This window comes from Lottia gigantea (assembly GCF_000327385.1).
Source record: "Lottia gigantea unplaced genomic scaffold LOTGIsca_79, whole genome shotgun sequence".
Lineage (NCBI taxonomy): Eukaryota > Metazoa > Mollusca > Gastropoda > Lottiidae > Lottia > Lottia gigantea.
In genome coordinates this window covers 424,519-448,971 of record NW_008710630.1, presented here as the reverse complement: position 1 = coordinate 448,971, position 24,453 = coordinate 424,519, and the positions used below count along the sequence as shown (strand labels likewise).

Here is a 24,453-nt window from a genome sequence, read left to right as displayed (position 1 = left end):
TTTATCTGAAGCCACTAAGTGTCACGACAAGGCACTGCAAGTGCACCATTTTGGAACACCTAGCAATACTCTGTATCAGGGTTTAACCAATTATAGTGATGCATATTGCTTGTATTTAAATTTGTAATAGTAGAGAAAAGATATTTATTCAAATAATAAACTTGACTAGTCTACTGTATATTTAGGTAGGATAAGTAGTAATAAACACAATGTAAGTCTGGTTTATATAGTGATTGTTACTACTTATCCTACCTGAAACAAAATAGACTGTTCTTGTTGATGTTTTGAGCCATGCATAAATATCTTTGCTGGACTTTAACCTAGTTCTATACACTATTTATTATTTTATTATCTCCCTTTGTCTCTCACCGTCCTGCATGTTATATTCCATCCACATTATTTCACTAACAGATAGCATGCTAGAAGATCAATCTGACCTCTATCAACCTTCTACCACTGAAGATCTTAGAAGTAAGTCACCTGTTATTCCATGTCAGGCCTATATGTCTTGTATTTACATACTTCCAATTTTCCGTCAGATGTCTGTGGTTCCTTTAATTAAAGAAATTTTTAACTGTATATGTAGTCACTATTGTATAAGCTGAAAATATCCATTGCACTTTCAAATACAAATGTCTAAAATTTACTAAAGACAAGACCACATTATTATCGAAAACTGAGTTTGAATTGTCTTTTGGGTCTTGTATAAACAAATTTTGTTATTTCCTTTTTGTTGTTTTTCAGGTCAATTGGACGGTGAAAAGTTGAAACATAAACAATCTCAAACAGAACTAGAAGATAGTAAACGTATGTTTCTTTTATTTTTCTCCTGGAAATGGCCAAAACTTATGCTAATTTCAAATTTTAAACCTTGGTTACAGGTTAATTTATCAATTTGGATCTGATATTTGCGATGATTCATATTCCAAGAGGGATTGTACAGAGGTTTTAAATTAATGTCACAGATGTTTGATTGAAAATGATAAATCCATGCTATTAGTTTCCCTGATACACGTAAAAAATTTAGAAAACCTCTTTACAATCCCTTTAAGGTAATGACCAATATTTTTGTCATCTTCTGATAAACAAGGTTTTGTCTTTTATAAAAGAATGAATAATTTATATCAATTTTTTTAGACTCTCTTTTTAATTTAGAAGTTACACATTCATCTTATAATTGTGGAGCTTTATGGGACTTAAATTTTATCTTATAAAAGAATTGTACAAAGCTAGTGCTATTTTTCTGGCATTTTTATATTTTTTCTATCTTTTAATGCACCGTAACAGGTCAGCTTGTAGTTGCTCAGCAACACGCCAAACAAAGCCAAAACGAGGCTGATCAATATAAAAGTAAGACTGGGTTTAGTTTTTCTCCACGGCATGAAACCCTAATGATTCTCAAGCTGCTTTCAGGTCTACGGATTTCTCTTCAAGCTTTTATGAACTCTGTCGTATACCTTTGGCTGTAAATGCAGCAATGTGATTGAATAATAATCAGCCAATCAGAGCCTTCAACATAAAAATTGTAAAGTGTTGTCTGTGTGTGTAATTACACGTCAATGCCATTTCTTCAATTTTGCTCTAACGAGGCATTTGATTTGATGTATACTCTCAAAAGGAGATAAAAAAAGATTATAAACATACATTATCGGGTGAAAAGAGATCAAATTACCATCTTAATTAGGGGATTAATTAATCAGGCAATGATAATATTATTATGTGATGAGATTAATGCGTGTTACGGGCAATCAAGATACAAGTAATGATAGATATTTTGTTGTTTTATGGTAAAGACTTTGAACATTGAAAATGGTAAGTCACGTGAAAATTTGATCAGGAAAAAAACCAAAAATCGGTAGAATTGGATATCCTGTCGGTAGAGCGGTAGACAACATGCATAAGCGGTAGAAACCCGACAACATCGATAGATTACACATGTATGATTATAAAGCTTGTCTACAACTTTCAAACTTCAAAAGTGCCTAATGATATCAAGGTATTAGACAGAGCTTGTATGAGCTTGACGAGATAACACTGGTATGGGAATTGTTCTGCTTTGAGGTGGTTACCCATTCTATTCATCTTGACCTGCCAAGATTTAAAACTGATTCTGCTGATAGTTATCAGATTTAAGGCATATAGTTGTTTGAATACTAGTTAGAACTCAATTTCAGCCATGTGTATCACTTAGCAGAATGCAAATCTGACATGAGGTTTGTCAGCAATTAAAAAGAAACTTTCTTCCTGAAAGCAGCTGAAAATTTCCTTACTAATAAACAATTCATTTTTTTAGACAAGCCTTATTATTTTGTGTGCAAAAAACAAACCACGATAATTTTTTTTTTAAATATTTAAGTTTTTATAACATAGACATTAGTTTCTGTAGCTGAGTAGTGATAGATAACTGCATTTCCTTTGCTAGTACATAGATTCTCCATCTTGTTAAAAGCTTTGTTATTTGGATACTATCTTTGCTTGTGATAAAACTACCATTTTGTTTACATTTTGATTGCCCCTTAGTCCATTTTCCAAACTAGAAAACCTCTTTACAATGCTGAAACTACCATTATTGCTTGCATTTGAATTGGCCTCAATTTTCCAAATAGTAAAATTACAAGAAATATTATAGTTTATGCATAATTTTGCATGTGATTTGCTCATTAGCACTGCAGCACAAATATTTGAGATTTTCATGTGGCTTTTTTTTTATCATCTTCACAATGTCAAGCTATTTCAAACTTTGTCTTATACCTTGACTGCAATAGCCACCATTCTTATATCATGAAATGAAGTGATTTGATTGGATTGTTCGCCAGCGAATACAGCCAATCAGAGCCCTTGACAAAAAGACTGTAAACATTTTGGCTTATTGTTAACAGACTTTCTGTTGAGGCCTCTGATTGATTGTATTCCTTTGCATGCAATCCAGTGAAATGTCTGCATCTACAAACCTCCATGACACAAGAAAGCTGGCTATTGCAGTCAAGGTATAAGATGAAGTTTGTAATACCTTGACATTATGAAGATTACTTTACGAGTATAATGATAGTCTTTATAACTAGTATGTTATTATCTTATTAACTTGTTATTTCAAGTCTAAATAATATTAACTAAAAAACTTGTTATTTCAAATTTATATAATCCAAACAACTTAAAAATAATTGGGAAATAATCTACCAAGTCCTGATATAAGAGCAAGGTCAATGGTTATACTAATGGCTAGATATATCCCAAGCTGTAAGATGTAATTGCAAACTAATTTGTGGCTGTGATATAGATGGGAGGTCAACGATTATATGAACCTGATAACAGTATTTATCACACAGTGTTATCAACTTCATATAACTTTCATGTCCTTGAACAGAATAATATAACACCTATTGTCTTATATATAGAGATGTTATACAACATTAAAGATAGCTTGCGAGGCAAGGTAACATACGCCCACTGGCAGCTGTCAGAAATGATAAAACAGTCTTTAGTGACTAAAGTACAGATTTTCTCATATTGAAGAAATTTTATTAGTTTGAATTCAATTACATATATATATGCCAGTTATTTATTCTAAGTAATTCCACAAAATTTTTTGAAATCAATATCAATAACCCAAATACAACAAACAATTAAATCACACAGCTCCAATCAAGGGCAAAAAACAACTTTTGACGCGTGTTTACAAAGTCAAGGGAAATAACTCAAAAAAAGTTCATCAAGTTAGAACTTGTCCAAGATCTTATCAATTCCAATGATCACACCAAGTTTCATCAGAATCGGTTGAAAACTGTAGTTTCAATCCTGCTCACAAACTATTTTTAACAAATTTCAACACGTTTTAACAAAGTCAAGAGCAATAACTCAAAAACCGTTCATCGAAAATGCGTCAAGTTAGAACTTGTCTGAGATCTTATGAATTCTAATGATCACACCAAGTTTCATCAGAAAACTGTAGTTTCAATCCTGCTAACGAACAATTTTTAACAAATTTCAAGGCGTTTTAAGTCAAGGGCAACATCTCAAAAACCGTTCATCAAAAATATGTTAAATTCGAACTTGACCGAGATCTTATCAATCTAAAGCATCACACCAAGTTTTATCAAAATCAGATAAAAACTGTAGTCTCTATAGTGCTCACAAATGTTGATCGACTGACCGGGGCAACGAAAATATACGACCACATATTCATGTGGGCATATAAAAAGGGCATTCTGTTTTTATTCGTGGGTTGCAATTTTTTTCCAACAAATTTATGAAAACTTTATACCAAAAACTACCATGATACAAGAAAAGTGACTATTCCAGTCAAGGTATAAGACAGAGTTTTACAGTGTGAAGATGATGTTTAATATAAGGCAAAGATGATGCCTGTCGCTTTTCTTGAAAATCTGACAATTTTTTTATCAATGATTATCCCAGAATTCCTATCATTTGACAAGAAAGTCTATTGATGAAAAGATTGGTTGAACATTACATGATTCAGAACAGGAGATACATAACAATTTGTTAGATCATGGTTGACATGTTGAGTCACTTGCAGAAAAAGTTCAAGATAATTTAATAATATTAATAAAATTTCATAATGTTAAATTTTTGTGCATGGAATTCCCTCAACATAGAATCCCATTTTATCCTCAGATCCTTGAATTTTTATAAATTTTCCCAGAATGGTTGTGGATATTTTATTTGGTGTAAGCTTACAATTTAGTTTTGGGTTTTGAATTTCTTACCTAGTTTTCCCCACCCGTCCCCATTACAGTTTGGTTTTAGTAGTTTTGCATTCGACTTGGTAGTGGTTTGAGTTATGTCCCTTTGCCTGATTTGTCATGTGCTTGCATCTTTGCATTAAGGAATTTTCCAGTTTTTCCACCCACCCTATAATGCTTGGATATTTCCCATATTTTTTCCTCTTCTTGATAATGCTTGGATCATTTGAAGTTTTCGAGGGCATGCTTATCTGCTTCTTTGTTATTTTGCATTTTAGAATTTTCGCACATTTTTTTGTTCATTTCATCCATCATCACACACTATCAAATTTTTTTGGGCTTCACTCTTTGGGCACTGTTTCAAGCATCAAATATTAAGGACATTGTTTTTGATTTGAGATTTTTTGCTGTTCAGGCAAAGTTCGACATCTACAGCACGAACTTGATCATGAAAAGAAGGAGAAAAGAGACGCCCACGTGACGCGTCACGCCAATGTGGAGAGTTACAATGGCCGACTCAGTCCCCGAAACAAAGGTAATTGTATCATCCCTTCTCATTTTGTTATGTCTGCTTTTATAGGGAGGGCTTTTCATTTAAAAATCGGATATTAAAAGTGTTATGAAGTTTGTTATCCAAGGGTGCTTTTCATTTTCGTAAATTTGATGGGAAAAGTATTTTGAAATTTGCTTTATCAGAGGGCATAATTTGATTAATTTTTCATTAGACCTTGATAAGAAGTTGAATTTGGGTTTGAACAGTTATTCATCAATGTTCCATTTTGATTCATTCATGAATTCAAATTTGCGACTTGCAATTTGTCAGTTGGATTTTGACTGTGTTCAGTTTTTACAGCACGCTTTATAATTTATTTTGCAATTCAGGAACTCTTTATGTGTTGTCTTTTCCTCCAATTGAAGTTTCTTTCAATGATGGAACCATTGCAGACACGAATGATATCATCTCCGACATGAGCATTGAAAGTTTTCTTTTGTGATCTTATTTGTCATTGTCTGTCGGAAAAATCTTCACATAGATCATTTCATATCATCCATTATTAAGCATGTTTTGTGTGGCAAATAGTTTTATAGATATGATAGTTTTTGATATATTTTGTTGCATTTAGAGGATTTGTAATGCTCGTATTGAGCTATATAGTTTTTGAGGATGTATTTTTCTATAATTACGTTAAGTGATCCAGTTTGTAGTCTTTCAATATCACTGTGCGTACTATAGTTGTTATATACTTTAGACAGACCTATTGAAAATAAAATATTTATTTTCGGCATGGTTTGTTACTGTTGCTATATAGGTTTCCTAATAAAGTTCTTATTATAATGTCTAGATAGTAATTAGACAATTCAGAATATTAACACTATAAATCCACTTTATTTAGAGATAGTTTAAATAATAATGAACGTAATAACGATGACTTGTATAGTTTCTATTATAATTTATTCTATACTTGAAAACAATATAGGTCTAACTTGTATAGCTTCTGTTACTATTTATTCTACCCTTGATGCGTCACTGGATTTGAATGAAATTCATTTTTTGACTAGGTATTTAATGCATGCTAGTCCTAACAGAAGAAAAACAGTTTTAATAAATATTTAAGAATTAAATGCTGATCTCATTAGCATTATTGGTGTGTAAACGCAGTTGATCATGTGACAAACTGAATAAATGACGAAATGCTAGTGAGACCAACATTTAATTCTTATATATATATTCGGTTACCTTTATTAACACAATTTTCACCTTTTTTATATGATCTGTTCCTTGAATTTGCCACAAATCTTAGATTCTGTACTGTACTTGTTGTACTTTGACGACATCATAGTAGCACTTGATAAACTACAGTTTATTGAAAAATTAACGCCAATTTGCGTAACTTGTTCATTGAAGTGAGTGATAGTAGAAATGTATATACATGTATTAATAAATGGAAGTTTTCATATTTTATTTGATATTTTGCAGAGTTCCTGGCATTGAAAGAAGAGTGTTCCAATTTAAGGAAGCGGATTCAAGCTATCGAGGCAGAAATGAAAATGTAAGTTTGACTAGTGGAATTCTTAATCTGTAATGGTTCTGTTCTTACTCATGCTTTCTCTCCTGACACTAATTCAGGTTGCATCCTGTCATGTCAGGATCAAATAAACTGATTAGACAATAAATATGAACTCTGTGTGCTACAGGCTGTGCACGTTAAAGATATCTCAACAGTTGGAAAATTGAAAATGATGCCAATCAGAAAAGCAGAATTTAAAAATCATTTCATTTGAATATATTCTATTAGCCTCACTTGATATAGTGAAAAAATGTGTTCAAGCAATTTCTAATTTATAATATTTCAAAAAGGATGAAAATCCCATTGTTTGGACCAACAGCAAATTTATTTACTGCATTCTTTTGGTAGGTCTCGACGTGAGAACTTACAACTGTCATCAGAATACAACAAACTGCAGGAGTCCTATAAACAACTGGAAGCACTCAAGAAGAAAATGGAAAACAACGAAATGGTCTGGCAGACAAATTTAACAGACGCCCAAAAAGATGCCGAGATCACGAAATCTGAGGTGAGGGGGCGCCACGATACACCAGTCAGTAAAGGGCCACAGGTACTACCAAATTATCGTCAATGTGTCAAATTGTTTTCCTTTATATTGGTGTGGCGCTGCTTTTTATCTTAATTTTATTTATTATCTCCCTTGATTTTGTTTATTACCTCCCTTGGTTTTAGTTATCTCCATTGAGTTTGTTTATTATCTCCCTTGGTTTTTGTTATCTCCCTTGAGTTTGTTTATTATCTCCCTTGGTTTTAGTTACCTCCCTTTGGTTTGGTTATATTTTTGGCACATAGAGATAAGCTTCTAGTTTTCTTAATATTTCCCAACTGTTAAAAGCTCAATATCAGCTGTCTATATAGTTATAGAATATTTGCTTTACCAGCTGATGGAACCAAAAGAAAACCATGATAGTTCAAACTGGCCTTACTTTCAAGCAAATATCTAGACGGCTATATATCTTGTAGTCGGAGTCGAAGCTTAGTAAGAGTGGGTTGGTTTGGAAGAAGGAATTAGTCTCAAAATTTTACTGATTGATTCATGGCAGAAATAGATCCTCTATATCCAAACTAACCAAAAACGCAGACTAGAAAATTTTGCACTGCATGGCTTTGAATCTTACAAATGGTATTGTTTGGTTTAAAACTTTTTTTTTCCTGCACCACTATTAAAATGTATAGTTTATTTTTTTGGCATGGCATGGGCATGCATTCAAATCATATTTAGTACAAGATCTTAAATTTTTTTTAAAATTTCCTCATAGCACACTGCATGGTGTATCCACTCCTGGTTTCCAAGTGTGATGCTGTCGCTGGGCAACATCACGGCATCGAAATCTAGAAAATTACCATCTCTTTTGTCATGAGCATAACATTTACTTTCTGCCTCCATATTGGAAATATCTTTGTATTTTTGTCAGTTCTGACTGTCTTTTACAAGTCATGACCTCGGCCAGTGCTTTACATAGGAGTTTCTATGAACTTCCTCACTCTATATAGAAGTCATTCAGTGCCATATTGAAATCTCCATCTTGAATTTCTGCTGTCAGCATATTGAATCCCCCATGTTTATGAGTTTAGAAGAGCTGCCATATTGAAATTTCCATTTTATTTTTTCAGTTGTCTCGGTCGCAGGAAAACGTGTCTGCATTACAATTACAGTGTAAAGAATACAGCGAGACGATTTCTACACTGACGTCAGAATTAACGGACATGTCACAAAACTACAATGTCTTAGCAGAGAAAAGCAAAATGGTTTGTATTTATTTTTTAACCCTTTTGAATATAATGGCTTCGTTCCAGGCACGAAATTACGTGATAAACGCAAGTTGCTAATGACATGGCCGTTACCAAGTGATGTCACAAAATGTTGATGTCATACACTTTGAGTATTACTTGGAGTTCAGAGTATATGATGTTTTATTTCCATTCCACCCTGTGTTTAAAACGTTAACCTGCTTTTGGGAATGGGGTGTAGCTCAGTTAACTAGAGTGTTGGAATTTTTTTGTCATTTACACAATTGATATTTAGAGGGAACAGTTTTATTGTCAATTTAATTCCATATTTTTGTGTTAATTTAAAATAATTTTGGTTGATACTTAATCATTTTAAAATTGCGATAAATTTTCCTTTTTTTCAGGTTTCGTTTGTTTCCAGTGTACCTCTTCTGTTACTGTTATTCGGCTTCTTAATGGCCTTATATCCCACATTATCTGAACTTACCTTTACTAACTCTTAGCCTAGAGAGTTCCACTCATTATCAGACCAATCGGCAGCCTTTTCTATATCCCATCATGAACTCGTATCGAAAACTGTTTTCGATTCGTGGAAAAACAGGACCACATAGTTTGTATCGAAGAGAGTTTCCGATCACGGAAAAATAAGGGTCATGTTTTGTGGATATGATACTTCATCTACTGTGAATCATAGCATACAGAAAGACTTGATGATCAAAGCTTCATGATGCTTGGGTTATCCAGTAATAATGTGTCAAGTTGATTGATTAGTTGCCAAATTGAGAAGCCTGGAGTGATAAGGAAGCGACAGATAAAATTGGATGAAGAATTGTGCCCTGAAAGAAAGCCATGAATGTGTTTGATGTGCCAAGTTGTTGGTTTGAATGTCAACTGACTGGCATGGAAAGAATGCCAACTGATGACATGAAATGTCAAGAATGTCAAATCCAATGATCATTAATGTGTCTGATGTGTCAAGTTGTTATTTGGAATGTCAACTGTTTGATATGGAGTGCAATGGAGCATCGATGCTAGCACAGTTTTGGGAATGTCAACTGGCATGAAAGAATGCAAATGGGGATGCTAGCACACATTTGGGAATGTCAACTGGCATGAAAGAATGCAAATGGGGGCTACATATATGCCAGCTTATGGACCAACACTTTTCACTGAACATGTGAACTGCTGAGCTATTGAGTTCCATGTCAGTCAAGAGTGTCCCTACTTAGTGCAATTTTCAATACTTTCTTGAAATAGTTCTTGCAAAAATACAGAATTTAACCAATCAGATGGCTCTTGTTAAGTTTTCTTGAACCTCGCCCCAAACTGGCCTCTGATAAGGCTCCTCTTCTCCTCACTAGACATAAGATATTATTTACTGATTATTTTGACTGAGATTTTAAGGCCTATTAAAATAACTGTATATAGTATAAGAAAAGTGCTACTTTGTATAATTTTGTATAATATTTATGTTGCCCTGCAGATATTGTTTCTGTAAATTTTAGTTCCCGAAAAAATACAGTAAGAGAGCATTCTGGCTTTAAAGCTTTAATTTGATGGAGTCAAGACTCTTTGGGAGGTTCATTTGAACTTTTCTTTCTTTAAGTACATCTTCACAATGTCAGGCCATTGCAAACTTTATCTTATACCTTGACTGCAATAGCAACTATTCCTGTATCACGAAAAGCAGTGATTAGATTGGAATGTATGTTAAACAATACAGCCAATTAGAGCCATCTACAGAAAGACTGGCTTAGTATTTACAGCTATAATGAGGGCTCAGTTTGGCTGCATTCGCTGGCCTACAATCCAATCAAATCACTGCCTTCCGTGATACAAGAATAGTGACTATTGCAGTCAAGGTATAAGACAAAGTCCATATTAGCTTGACATTTTGAAGATGAGGTTTGTCCATGATGTCTTTTATGCATAAATTTATTTCAATTTAAGTGTGTTTCTGACATAAGATCCCCATCAGTCAAAACTTTCAAGCCAGAATCAAGAAATAAATCTACTTAGTTTGTATTTTTGTATATGATTAGTTCCAGTGGACTAATTTAGAATTAGTTCATTAGTTATTGTATATTTTTTCATGTATATTGTGGGTCAGAGATATTAATTTTCATCCAGGGAAAGTCCCAAAAATATAGTATAGTCAAGCAAAGGAATTAATGCTGATCAAGGTCGGATTCAAAACATAAATGCGAACAGTTCACTTTATGTATAGGTAAAATAAGTAGTAATAGAAACTATACATACACTATAATATATTGTGTTCATTACCACCTAAACTACCTAAATATAAAGTGAATTGATCTGTTTATGTTTTGAGCAGTTCACTTTATATTTGGGTAAAATAAATAGTAATTGAAACTATACTAGCATGACGTATTGTGTTCATTACTACCTAAACTACCTCAAAATAAAGTGGACTGGTTGGTTTATGTTTAGAATTAGATATGCATGTGCATTAATATTTCTTGCTCTTCTATGGAGTAGTATTTTAATCAGATTATTAGTATTAAAGATAGACTATCCTGGATGTGCATGAATATATTTGACCTACTTTACTGTTATTATTTATTTATTACTTTGTGTTACTTTGAGAAACATTATGATACCAGTTAAGGCTTTATAAAACCACTAATATGGCTTAATTTAAAGGTGGGGTGTGCCAACTTCTTGAAAACAGGAAATATGCATACTCAAACTTTAAAGGGGCGCTTTCTGGAAGACTAAAGGACAAGGCTTGGCATTTCATCAGCAAATATTCAGAATTTAAAAAAAAATTATTTTCATATGCATTCACTCACATGAATCAAAAGCATTTAAATGTCAGTCATGTTAGTCTTAACCCTTTCCTAAGTGGTATATCACCCTAGTGGTATATCACCTTTCCTAAGTGGTATATCACCTTTCCTAAGTGGTATATCACCTTTCCTAAGTGGTATATCAACTTTAAGACTTATTAGGTAACTTGCATGTTTAATTTAGAAGTCTAAACCCATTAATCAAATTCTTAGAGTAATTTGTTTTAAAGGAAATCTATCCACTCTCGATTTCCTCCAAAAATCTCGATGAAACAACCCTACGGCCCTATATTAAAAAATGAGAAGACCAAGGGAAACAAGATTTTGTTTTAGCCATACAAAGCCTATATCTGTAGGATTGTTATGGCTTTATGGTTAAAGCAAGCAAAGATATTTGTGTGCATCTGGATAGGACTCAAAACTAATTGCAGGCAGTCCGCTATATTTTATAGGTAGATTAAGAACAGTAATTAATCTGTACAAGAAAGACAATTCCGTTATTAAATCCAAAGTATGGCAAAATCTAGAGTAGAAGTTGTATAGCAGTGGACTCCGCCAGAATTAACAGAATATACTTGGCTTGTAATGTTTTAAATACCAATTATTCTACCCAAAAATACAGTGGAATGTTCTTGAATCATTCCGGGATTTGCACAAATATATTTGCTTTGCTATTTCTTTTGCGATTACAAGCATGTAAGAAATTTTGGTTTGAAATGGCCTAGAAAATATTTTGACGCCATATTCAATCTAAGACATAATTTCTCACATGCTCACCGTCTGCTTATAGCCTCAAACAAAATTCTGGTTTAGAAAATTGAATTACAATTGTGGCTCTAGAAACATCAAAAACTGCCGAAATATTCCGATAATAAATATCAATTACAGCAAAATTTATAAAAATTGGTAAAAAATTAATATTACATTTTGCATGGTTCATGTCATCATGGTGTTCGGGTTCAAATCCTCATGGCATGGTTTTCCCTTTTTCGTTCAATGCATGTTCCTTCATGAAAACATGAACAAATTCAATCATCCCTATTTATTTTTGAAAGCACAATTTCAATATCCAGTTTTCTAAATCATTTCGAAGGGACTTTCGTGTATTTGGCATGGAATACTTTTTCGTTTTATAATATTTTTCATATTCCCTTCTAATTCATATTGTTAGGGGCTTTGAAGCATAATTCTGTTTATTTTAAGCCTATCTCTTCCCTTCCCTTCCCTTCCCATCCCTTCTCCTCTCTTTAAAAATGTCAGAACCATTCATATGAAACATTTCATCCAGAATTCATGGTTTTTTTTTACTCACCTATATCATTTTGTTAAAAAATTTGTTTCAACTTTCAGGGTAATATATAGGTGCGCATTGTATTCACAAATATACAGTATATAAACATTTCCATGAATGCTCAGTTTGTCACAAGATCTGTATGACAATATACTATTGTTAAGGATAATTAGGGTTAAATAAGCTTGATCTCATTAATTAGTCAGTAATTAATTACATAACAGTTTTACAAACTTACATCCATTTACTTATTGAGACAATCACTGAACAATTTTAAATATTTTCTCAAACTGCGAAGGGATTCTATCTTATTACACCTATTTGAGTTTTATTATGACGTGACATTTGAAAGATTCTATCTTGTTTGCACTATAAGCCTTATTCAGTTAAAATGGAACCCTAATTAGCACTTATAATGGAAATTTTTGTCCCTCTTCAGAATCAGAATCAGTCTGCTGTTCTTCTACGATTCTATTTGCACTTTTCACTTCTAGGTTGTTTTCATGTGCAGATTTTTCTGATATTGGACAATTGTATCACTTAATTTTTTTTTACACTGATAAATGCCAAGCCTTTAGTTGAGGTTCATACAAACTGCTTAAGTGTACAAGTTGCCATGGTGGTTATGTTATTAAAGCCATCATTTATTCAACAAGTTTAGAAATATTAATTGCCAAGCATTAAGTTTAGAAATACAGCATTTTATTCAATAATATAGTAGCTTATGTTTTAATATTTTATTCTTTTTTATTTCATAGTCTGAAATCAAATATTATATATGATAAACATGTTATAATAACTATATTTATTTCATAGTCTGAAATCAAATATTATATATGATAAACATGTTATAATAACAATATTTATTTCATAGTCTGAAATCAAATATTATATATGATAAACATGTTATAATAACAATATTTATTACATAGTGTTATTAAACTCAAAAAACATATAAATACAACACCAGCTGAACTCAATGAATGACATATATAACAATTATAATAACCATATTTATAACATAGTGTTATTAAACTCAAAAAACATATAAATACAACACCAGCTGAACTCAATGAATGACATATATAACAATTATAATAACCATATTTATAACATAGTGTTATTAAACTCAAAAAACATATAAATACAACACCAGCTGAACTCAATGAATGACATATATAACAATTATAATAACCATATTTATAACATAGTGTTATTAACTCACATAACATAGTACATTTAACTATGAACATTGGTCTTCCCTCCCTTTTTAAAGCCTTAAAACACTGACATTTAGCACAGTTTTTCTGTGTGTTATTGGTAAGGAACACCTAAGACATCATTGTCTAGAATACACATTAGATATAGAAGGTGATCAAGTTCAAGTTGACCACATAGCTTATTTTTGGGGCCAGGCCCCTTTTCCTCCAAATATGACCCATCATCTGCTGTCATGACCATTCGTAGAATTTTTACACATTTTCTTAAAACCACACTAAAGGGCACAGAATGCGACTTTCACATTTTTTAATGAAAAAAGAATTACCATGTTATTATTATTGTAGATAGACTAACATATGTATATAGGCCCCTCCTACAATTAAGAAACCCCTCCCACATTCAAGAAGCCCCTCCCATTGTTAATGTAAATAGTCTCAAAACGACACAATCTAATTCAAATACATCTCTAGATATTTGGTTGAGTTTATAGTCTGTTGTTTATGTCTTTCATATAAAGATCTTTAGAAATTTAATAGAAAAACGTGTTCATAAATTCAACCAATAGAATGCCAGTTTAAAGATCAATGAGTGTTGACTTCATTGAAAGTTCACTGCTAAAATTGAGTTTGTATGCAAATAACCCAATCGTTTCATTAAGTCCAACACGATTAAAAGAGAAGATCATTGTGTCCATGAAAGAAACTTAACCAAATAACTAGAGCTGTATTTAACAAAACCGTACCCCTTCCACTGTACATAGTCTCCACCCACTAAGCCTCTCCCCTCCATCAGTTTGCGGGTTTGTAATTTGTTAATATTGTAATTTATGTATTTCTAGAGGTTTAATAATAATTATGATTTTTGATCGTATTTCAAATAAAATATCGTTTCAAATAATTACTGTTCTTTTATTTTATTCGTACAACCATGTTTCCTAGGTAAGATTTTTAGCAATTGTGAGTATTATATATAGACACAGCTTTATGGAACAACAACCACTGGTTAAAGTTTAATGCAACGTTTCGACGTGTTTCCCTCGTCGTCCTCAGTGGTTATTGTTCCATAAAGCTGTGTCTATATATGGTTGTGAAGGGGGCACTTCGAATAGTACAACAGTACACCACCCCTTCAAAAATAAGCATATAATTTAGTACAACACTGGACCACCCATACAATGGACCACCTCTTTGGAATAGCATATGATTGATATAGTACAACAGTGGACCACCACATTGACAATTGCCCTTACAATACCCCTACAGTGGACCACCCCTTCGGAAACTCGCCAGTGTTTGGAATCTAACCCACAGTTAAGTATATCTATTTACAGCAAATCAGTTTTACGGAAACTGATTACTGATGCCTAGACCGGTGCTTTCGGCACCTCTCACCATCGTTGTATGGAATTGGACTCGCTGTCCACCCGAGAATGGCTTGAACGATGTTGACCCATTCCCACACAGCTGCCACTCCCTTCCAGAAACTGGATGAAATTCTGGTCTCCTAGATCCTCATCTTCGTCACTTTCGTCTTTAAATATACACACTCGGCAACATAATATCTTTTTATACAGTTCGATCACTTCAGTTCGTATTGCCCGGTTGAGAAAGCTGTATAGAAACGGATTCATAGCGTAGGCACAGTATCCCAACCAAAGTACGATCACCTCTATTACATGTCTATGGGAGATTCGATCTCTAATAGCACCATAACCGTGATACAAATAATACGGACCCCAGAATATCACGAACGCCGTTAACGTTATGGATAACGTTTTGATCGCTTTATGGTGATTCCTTTCACCCGGAGTTTGATGTCCGTACGGAGCTATCCATGCTGTATTTGGACTCCGCACGGAGCTGGCGATCGTAGAAGAGCTACTGGACTGTTCGATGGACGTGCTTTGGAGCGATTGACGATTTATCCCCGGGTTAATACGAGTTAACGCTTTATGTGCCACTCGAAAAATTCCCCAATGCATGAGAAAAATGATTAGGGCAGGTACGATGAAGCACAGTAGTCCGACGATTAAAACGTAGACTTTGTTCATTATCTCGAGCCCCCAGGAAAAAGAGCACTGACGTTTATAGGATTGAAACGAGTAGGAGTTGACCCCTAACAGAGGGGGCACGGACAGAAGGAGACTGTCCATCCACACAAAACCGATCATGCACAGAATCTTCGTTAAACTCATGTGAGCCGCATGATGCATAGGGAATCGAATGCTGTAAAAACGTTCTACGCTAATCACACACAAATTTGCGATGGATGCAAACGAAAACAAACTTCCTAAAAATCCTATCAGGGCGCAAAAGGACTCACCAAAAATCCATGAGTCGGAATAATACGAAACGATAGCCGAAGGCAACAAGAAGATGGCAGCCGAAATCTCAATGAAACACAGATTGAGAAGTAATAAGTTTGATAAATTATGTCTGATTTGAGGTTTGGTCACGATGACAACAATGTTTATAAAATTTCCCCAAAATGCCAGAAAATTTATGGTTGCCATGCCAATCACACCCAAAATGCGTTCCAAGGCAATGTCCGGAACGTCTGCTATCTGTGTGAAATTGGAAATTGAAGAATTTTCCATTTTGATTTGTCTCTTGAAAAACTAGATTTTTGTAAGCTTTATCCAATTTTACTTTTTAGAGATTTTCCATTTTCGTCAACATATTTCAATTATTATCCATTTTCGTCAACATATTTCAATTATTATCCATTTTCGTCAACATATTTCAATTATTATCCATTTTCGTCAACATATTTCAATGATTATCCATTTTCGTCAACATATTTCAATGATTATCCATTTTCGTCAACATATTTCAATTATTATCCATTTTCGTCAACATATTTCAATTATTATCCATTTTCGTCAACATATTTCAATTATTATCCATTTTCGTCAACATATTTCAATTATTATCCATTTTCGTCAACATATTTCAATTATTATCCATTTTCGTCAACATATTTCAATTATTATCCATTTTCGTCAACATATTTCAATGATTATCCATTTTCGTCAACATATTTCAATTATTATCCATTTTCGTCAACATATTTCAATTATTATCCATTTTCGTCAACATATTTCAATTATTATCCATTTGTGTAAACATATTTCAATGATTATCCATTTGTGTAAACATATTTCAATAATTATCCATTTTCGTCAACATATTTCAATGATTATCCATTTGTGTAAACATATTTCAAAAATTATCCTTGAAGTCTGTGTAAACATATGTTAAAACCTATCCATGTAAGTAAACATATCCAAAAATTTTCCTTGTAATCTATGTAAACATATGTCAAAACTTATCCATTTATGTAAACACTTTCACAAATTGTCCATGTAAGTAAACATATTTCAAAACTTATCCCTGTAATCTATGTCAAAACCTATCCATGTATGTAAACATGTTTCACATTACATTTTTGAAAAAAAAATATCTATAAATGTCATCAAATTTAAAAAATTATCTGTTCATATCCACGTACACGCATTTCACAAATTTTCCATGCCTGTCAACATTTTCCAATTATTACCAACGAACGAAAGAACCAGCTCATGATACAAAAACACGCCATCTCAATTTCCATCTTTTTAAACAAATCTAAGCTAGTATTTATTCCAAACTCGAACTATCTAAGTAAGATGAACAACAGAATTTCACCAGACTTACATCTCTTTTTATAGATCATCGTTTTCTTTCCGCATACATTTTCTCATAAAGATTCCAATTTACTTGCATATACTCTGTCACTGTGTGTGTCAATGCGACATCCCATTTCAGAGAGTCCACATAGCTAAAGATGCTTATTTGTCAGTTCTAATAGCAATATTTGCTGGAATTTTCAACAAGGTTTAACACAACATCCCTTTTAGAGTGTCCACATAGTTATAATGCTTTTCTTTTTCGTAGGTTTATCAACTTAGCATCTTTTTCAGAGAGTTCACATAGACAAAAATGTTTATTTGTAAATTCATTCCAACATCTATCGAACTTTATCTAAAATCACTTTTTCAAAACACAAAGACGGTGGAAAATCAACCTCAGATTCATGCAATCGTCCAGACAAAATTTCCCTCATCGCCCACTGTAGATATAATCATCATATAATCAGTCCACACGAGGTCTCTTCAGTTAAAGTCTATATCTAATATCCATATTACGAGCTGGTTCTAAGTTTATAGAATAGACTTGTTTGTGTATCGCTGTTATTAGACACAATGGACTAGTTTTCAACAGTTTGCTATTTAATATTTAAATCACTCCTTTCACGATACGCTATACACAGTACGCTAAAAATATTTCTTCAATTTCCAAGATCCAGATCTGTATTTTTCTCTCGTCCACATAAAATTGTTCCATTCTCGAGTTCAATGCTCAAAAACTACTGCTTAGTTCAGTTTGAAGACCTTTTATTACAATCGCATCCAAATGAAATGAAATATATTTTTACGTCCTACTGTTCTGTACCTTATTGAGCTATTGAAAGTAAATGGTTTTGCTGTATTCCTTTTCCACACCTGATTGGGATAATGAGCACGAAACGATCTCATCGAAGAACAGTAATAAAGGTGTTTCACAGTTAGCTATATTTGTAACATCCCTTTCACGGTTTCAACTTTCGATATAATTTCATAATCTAAGTGAATACGCGAACTAATTGTTGGACAAGGCATCTAACCATCTGTTTGACAGGGTATCTCTCTGTTGGACAGAGTATCTATTTGTCTGTTGAAGACTGCATCTATCTATCTATTGAAGAGGGCATCTATCTATCTGTTTGACATGGCATCTCTCTATTTGACAGGCGTCTATCTGTTGGGCAGGACATCTATCTGTTTGACAGGGCGTCTATCTGTTGGACAGGGCGTCTATCTGTTGGACAGAGCATCTATCTATCTGTTGGACAGGACATCTATCTGTTTGACAGGGCGTTTATCTGTTGGACAGAGCATCTACCTATCTGTTGGACAAGGCATATAACCATCTGTTGGACAGTGCATCTATTTATCTGTTGGACAGTGCATCTATTTATCTGTTGGACAGGGCATCTATCTGTGTGACCGGACGTCTATCTGTTGGACAGAGCATCTATCTATCTGTTAGACAGGGCATCTATCTGTGTGACAGGACGTCTATCTGTTGGATAGAGCATCTATCTATTTGTTGTACAGAGTATCTATCTGTTGGACAGGGCATCTATCTGTGTGACAGGACGTCTATCTGTTGGACAGGGCATCTATCTATCTGTTGGACAGGGCATCTATCTATCTGTTGGACAGGGCATCTATCTATCTATTGAAGAGGGCATCTATCTATCTGTTGGACAAGGCATTTATCTGTGTGACAGGACGTCTATCTGTTGGACAGGGCATCTATCTATCTGTTGGACAGGGCATCTATCTATCTGTTGGACAGAGCATCTATCTATCTGTTGGACAAGGCATTTATCTGTGTGACAGGGCGTCTATCTGTTAGACAGAGCATCTATCTATCTGTTGGACAGGGCATCTATCTATCTGTTGGACAGGGCATCTATCTATCTGTTGGACAGGGCATCTATCTATCTATTGAAGAGGGCATCTATCTATCTGTTGGACAAGGCATTTATCTGTGTGACAGGACGTCTATCTGTTGGACAGGGCGTCTATCCGTTGGACAGGGCATCTATCTATCTGTTGGACAAGGCATCTATCTCTCTGTTGGACAGGGCATCTATCTGTGAGACAGGACGTCTATCTGTTGGACAGGGCATATATCTATCTGTTGGACAGAGCGTCTATCTATCTGTTGGACAGGACATCTATCTGTTTGACAGGGCGTCTATCTGTTAAACAGAGCATCTATCTATCTGTTGGACAGGACATCTATCTGTTTGACAGGACGTCTATCTGTTGGACAGAGCATCTATCTATCTGTTGGACAAGGCATCTATCTGTTTGACAGGGTGTCTATCTGTTGGACAGAGCATCTATCTATCTGTTGGACAGAGCGTCTATCTATCTGTTGGACAAGGCATCTATCTATCTGTTGGACAAGGCATCTATCTGTTTGACAGGGCGCCTATCTGTTGGACAGGGCGTCTATCTGTTGGACAGGGCATCTATCTATTTGTTGGACAGAGTATCTATCTGTTGGACAGGGCATCTATCTGTTGGATAAGGCATCTATCTATCTGTTGGACAGGGCATCTATCTATCTGTTGGACAGGGCATCTATCTATCTGTGTGACAGGACGTCTATCTGTTGGACAGGGCATCTATCTATCTGTTGGACAGGGCATCTATCTATCTGTTGGACAGAGCATCTATCTATCTGTTGGACAAGGCATTTATCTGTGTGACAGGGCGTCTATCTGTTGGACAGAGCATCTATCTATCTGTGTGACAGGACATCTATCTGTTGGACAGGGCATCTATCTATTGGACAGAGCATCTATCTTTTGGATAGATCAAAATTCAAAATCAAAAATAAAATATTCAATGTTTGAGACGGGTTTAGCTTACTGTCTACTTGACCACAATATTGATTAACAGTTTGAAGTATGAAAGCCATAGAGTCGGTATTTAATTCACAGTTTATCTCTAATTATTTACAGCTATTTTGAACCGGAAGACGGTCTTGTTGCTTAGTAGGACGTCTGCAGTTTTGAAGGATGCAAGTATTTAGCGAGAACTATTTTAGTAAAAAGGTTAATTTCAAAGATAGGTCTGCCATTTGCATACATCGCACCTCTGGTTGCTTAGGAGAACGTCTGAAGTTATGAAAGAATATAGCGAGATCTTTAATTTCTGAATTTCAAGAAAGTTCGCAATGAGAAATGAAATGAATGGAGTTATACGTCCTACTCTTCTGCACCTTGTGGGCTAATGAAGACGGGCAACGCCATGCAGGGTGCCATGAGGGAAATTTTGCCAGGACAGCGGCATTAGCCTGCTCTTTTTCGATTTCCAACTGTCGAGGGATCTTTAACGTGCACAGCCTGTAGCACACGAGGCCTCGGTTTATTGTCCCATCCGAACGACTAGATGCTTTTTCCATGTCAGCCCCTCTTACCTGCATCACTGACAGGGGGAAACCGGGTTGAAAAATCCGAAGGTATTATCTCGACCTATGCCGGGATTGAACACTGGACCTTCGTCGAGCAAGCGTCTAACTCACTGAGCCGCGTTCGCAATGAGGCTTCTACGGAAAGACTCAAAGAGGGCAGAACAAGAGGCCACCTTCCTCCCTACATTCAAATATCTTGTCATTTAACATAGGAAAGAATTGCCTGAGGGCGCCCTTGCCAGTATTGTAGACCCAACTCGACCTCATCGGAGAATTCTCAGAACTGCCACTGACGGTACCGTCCCCCCCATGTCTTTCAGGGATACAGTGAGATTTATTTTAATAATACATGTACTCCAAATTTAGGAACGTCTGCGTTTTATAAACCCACACTCCCTTCGCCTGATTACTAAGCATGCCATCTGTAGTTTACAATTTCAGAACCCCAGCTGAAATGATTTGTAATAGTGACGTCATTAAACATTAATCCTCGGGCATCTGACTGAAAATTGGAATGATGCAAATTGATGCTGTTTGGATTTCCAATATACATCAAAAGTTACCAAAAAAACCCCACTTTTATAAGACTTATAACGACAATTGGAGAAACTTCTTTTCAACCCCTTACAAGCTGAAGCGGGCGTTGACTTGTCTCCTACTAACCAACCTCATAAATCTACTATTTCTGAAAATAGGTTCAGTCTATGAAGCGGGTTTAATATAAGTAGATTCTAAATCTAACATTTCATTAGTATGTATTACATAATTAAGCATTAATATGCAATAATACTAATACTATTACCTAGATTCTGTACTCTTTCCAAACATCATAAGGATTTGCCCCCCTAGAAAAGTGGTTTGTATCCCCAATTGTACCCCCACTTTATTTTCAACAAACCTAAATGTCTACCTTTTCTCTCAAAAACATGTGCCAGAATGCACAAAATCAATTCATTTTTTCGCACATTTTCTTGAGAGAACCCTCTAAGATACTCTATTCAGCAGTTGTCTCCCCATTGAGTCAGTCTGCCCCCTATTTGTACCCCCAGTCTCGGAAGGGTGCAGAATTGACAAGGTAGACTAATAGCGGAAGGGTATCTCGTCCACAACGTGTCCGGACCAGTACCTCATGAGTTCCCTTCATATTTTGACTGTTTCGACAATCTCGCATCGTACACTGTACTTCGCCTATTCTATTCTTCCACCCCAAAACAATCAGACCTGATGAGGATTGTGTCCGAAACACTTGGCGACCAGGCACATTGTTTCAGCAGCATATGGTGAGCTCTAAAGAACTGACTTGCACTACTAGTCAATTGACTGTCCTGATGAGAATTATATATCCAAAACATATGTCAGCAAGGCGTAATGAGCTCTAATCAATTAATTAAATTAGTGAGAATGGTACCAGTACGTTTCAGTCACCATTGTTATTTAGTTGTATTAATATCTCATCAATAAATCATCGACAACAAACATTGCGACATTGTATACACAGTAGAGCAATCATTGGATGTTTTGGGTGGGGGGAATTGTTTAGGGAACCTCGCATAACAGTACAGGAAGGGGAGGGGGGTGTGCAAAGCTGGTACATGTAATGAAATAATTTATAGGCTTATAAAAAGTTAATAAACATGCCTGAGTAAATTGGCAACTTAAAGAAAGTAATTAGATCTATAAAAGTTAGTAACTTGTAATTGAATATGTCATGATTTAATAGCCGGTTATTTCTGCTCGTTATTATTGATATATTAATATCTCCTCTCACGACACAACTCATCAGTCCTTAGCATGACTACACTGTTAAAACTTCTCTGTAAAAATACAGAGCCTATACTGGCAGCATTGACGGACTCATTCGGGTTTATTATTTAAATATTAATCTCTCCGTCCACGATATGACTACATACTGTTCTATCATAGCATGACTACACTCAATTTTCCTGGCAGCATTGGCCCGCTCACACTGTGTACATTATGTTTTCTATGTTCATAACACAGGAATTATCTGGCAGCATTGATTTAGCTTCTTGTTCTACACTGTTAAAACTGTGTAGAAATAACAAAGTTTCTCCTGGAAGTCCTTATTTTCTCAAATGTGTGTTGTGCACACTGTTATACTTTTTTGAACACAAACCATTTTTTCTGGCACCATTACTTGTTATTTAAACTGTTAAAAAAATGACAATTACTTTGGACTCATCGATGTTCAAGCACTTGAGCACAGTGTGATATTCCACATTGTTAAAACGGTATCGAAATAAGTACAGTGCCTCAAATTCGTCAAATTTTATACTGCACATTGTTAAAACTTCTCCGTAAAACGCATTTTAGTTATGGCAGCATTCATATAACCCATCATTTTTAGGCGCACACAATTAGGTAACCCATCATTATCCGGCGTACATAACCAATGGTTTAAATAAAATCAGCTAGAAGCTGCTTTGCCAACAATTCTAGGTCTATTTCACTGATAAAGTATACAGTGTATGATTGATTATATACCACTAATTACTGATTTGAGGATTTAAAAACCAAACCTTCATATAGTAATTATTACATTTGTGCTTTCATGCCCTGTCCACACTGTCGTGGTGAATCGGGGGTTGAATGGTGCGTAGGGGAGGTGGGGATGGGTTTTGCTCTGTGTGTTCAATGTATACTATCACGGGTTGGGCTGTTAAGGTAGGGTGATAGGCTGAGGGGATGAACTGCTACCTAAGCGCGTTCAACATTAATCGTTCGGATAGGACCTATTGGCTAACAAACTAGCTACAGATTTTTAAAAAAACAATAGCTGAAATTTAGCTATACCAGCTGGTAAGCATGTCTTGAGAAACTGTATCACTCAAAAATCATAAAAATATAACTGTATCGCTTATAAATTATTAAAATATTCAAAATTTTATTCATTCGCATATCTGATTCGGCGACAGTAGTGTGTATTTCTTCGTGTGTGAGTTTTATTCGTTTCTAACTAAACTATAATCAATTCAATATCAGATAAGCAATTAATTAAATTTGTTGCTAGGCAACAAGCCAAACATGTCACGGTATCAGAATAACACATCGTAAAACAACGCGTAGTTTATTTTTTTTTTAAATCATGTGATATTTACTTCTCAGTTTTGTTTTTCGTATAATTTGTAAATTACATAAGGCTTAGATGTAACAAATTATTTATAGATATCACGAAATGAAATGGAGTTTTACGTCTTATTTTTTTTTTAGTTTTATCAATGTAGCACAGCAAAAATAATCCATTTTTCGTGCCATATGGTTCTTTTGTTTTTTATAGTAAATTTTGAAGTAAATTCAGGAACAATGAAATGAAATGGGCTTTATCAGCAGCCCCATTTTGCCCCCCCCCCTCTCCCACCACTCCTCAATTATGCCTGAGGGGTTGGGGGATGAGAAGTGTCTCTTCGAGGCGAAATCCTAAGGCCCTTGAGGCTGTGGGTCTGGGGGCAGTGGCGTAAAAATGTATTCTACTTTCACTTCCGAAATCGTATTCTCCGGCTACCCACATTACAAAAGCCCCCAGGGTAAGGCCCCTCT

The 24,453-nt window shown here is 34.7% G+C and overlaps 2 protein-coding genes across 2 annotated transcripts; one reads left to right on the top strand and one right to left on the bottom strand.

The window, feature by feature from the left end:
- Positions 1-15,209: 15,209 nt before the first annotated feature.
- On the bottom strand, positions 15,210-16,418 carry LOTGIDRAFT_132263 (hypothetical protein; the record flags this gene model as incomplete). The annotated part of the gene is made up of 2 exons (XM_009066697.1): positions 15,210-15,618; positions 15,721-16,418. 2 exons carry the CDS (start codon positions 16,416-16,418, stop codon positions 15,210-15,212), a joined length of 1,107 nt encoding a protein of 368 aa, XP_009064945.1.
- A 2,892-nt stretch (positions 16,419-19,310) lies between these two features.
- Positions 19,311-19,893, top strand: LOTGIDRAFT_88553 (hypothetical protein; the record flags this gene model as incomplete). The annotated part of the gene is made up of 2 exons (XM_009066696.1): positions 19,311-19,586; positions 19,792-19,893. Coding segments are annotated over 2 exons (378 nt in total), but the record flags the coding sequence as incomplete, so codon positions are not given.
- Between the last annotated feature and the right edge of the window lie 4,560 nt (positions 19,894-24,453).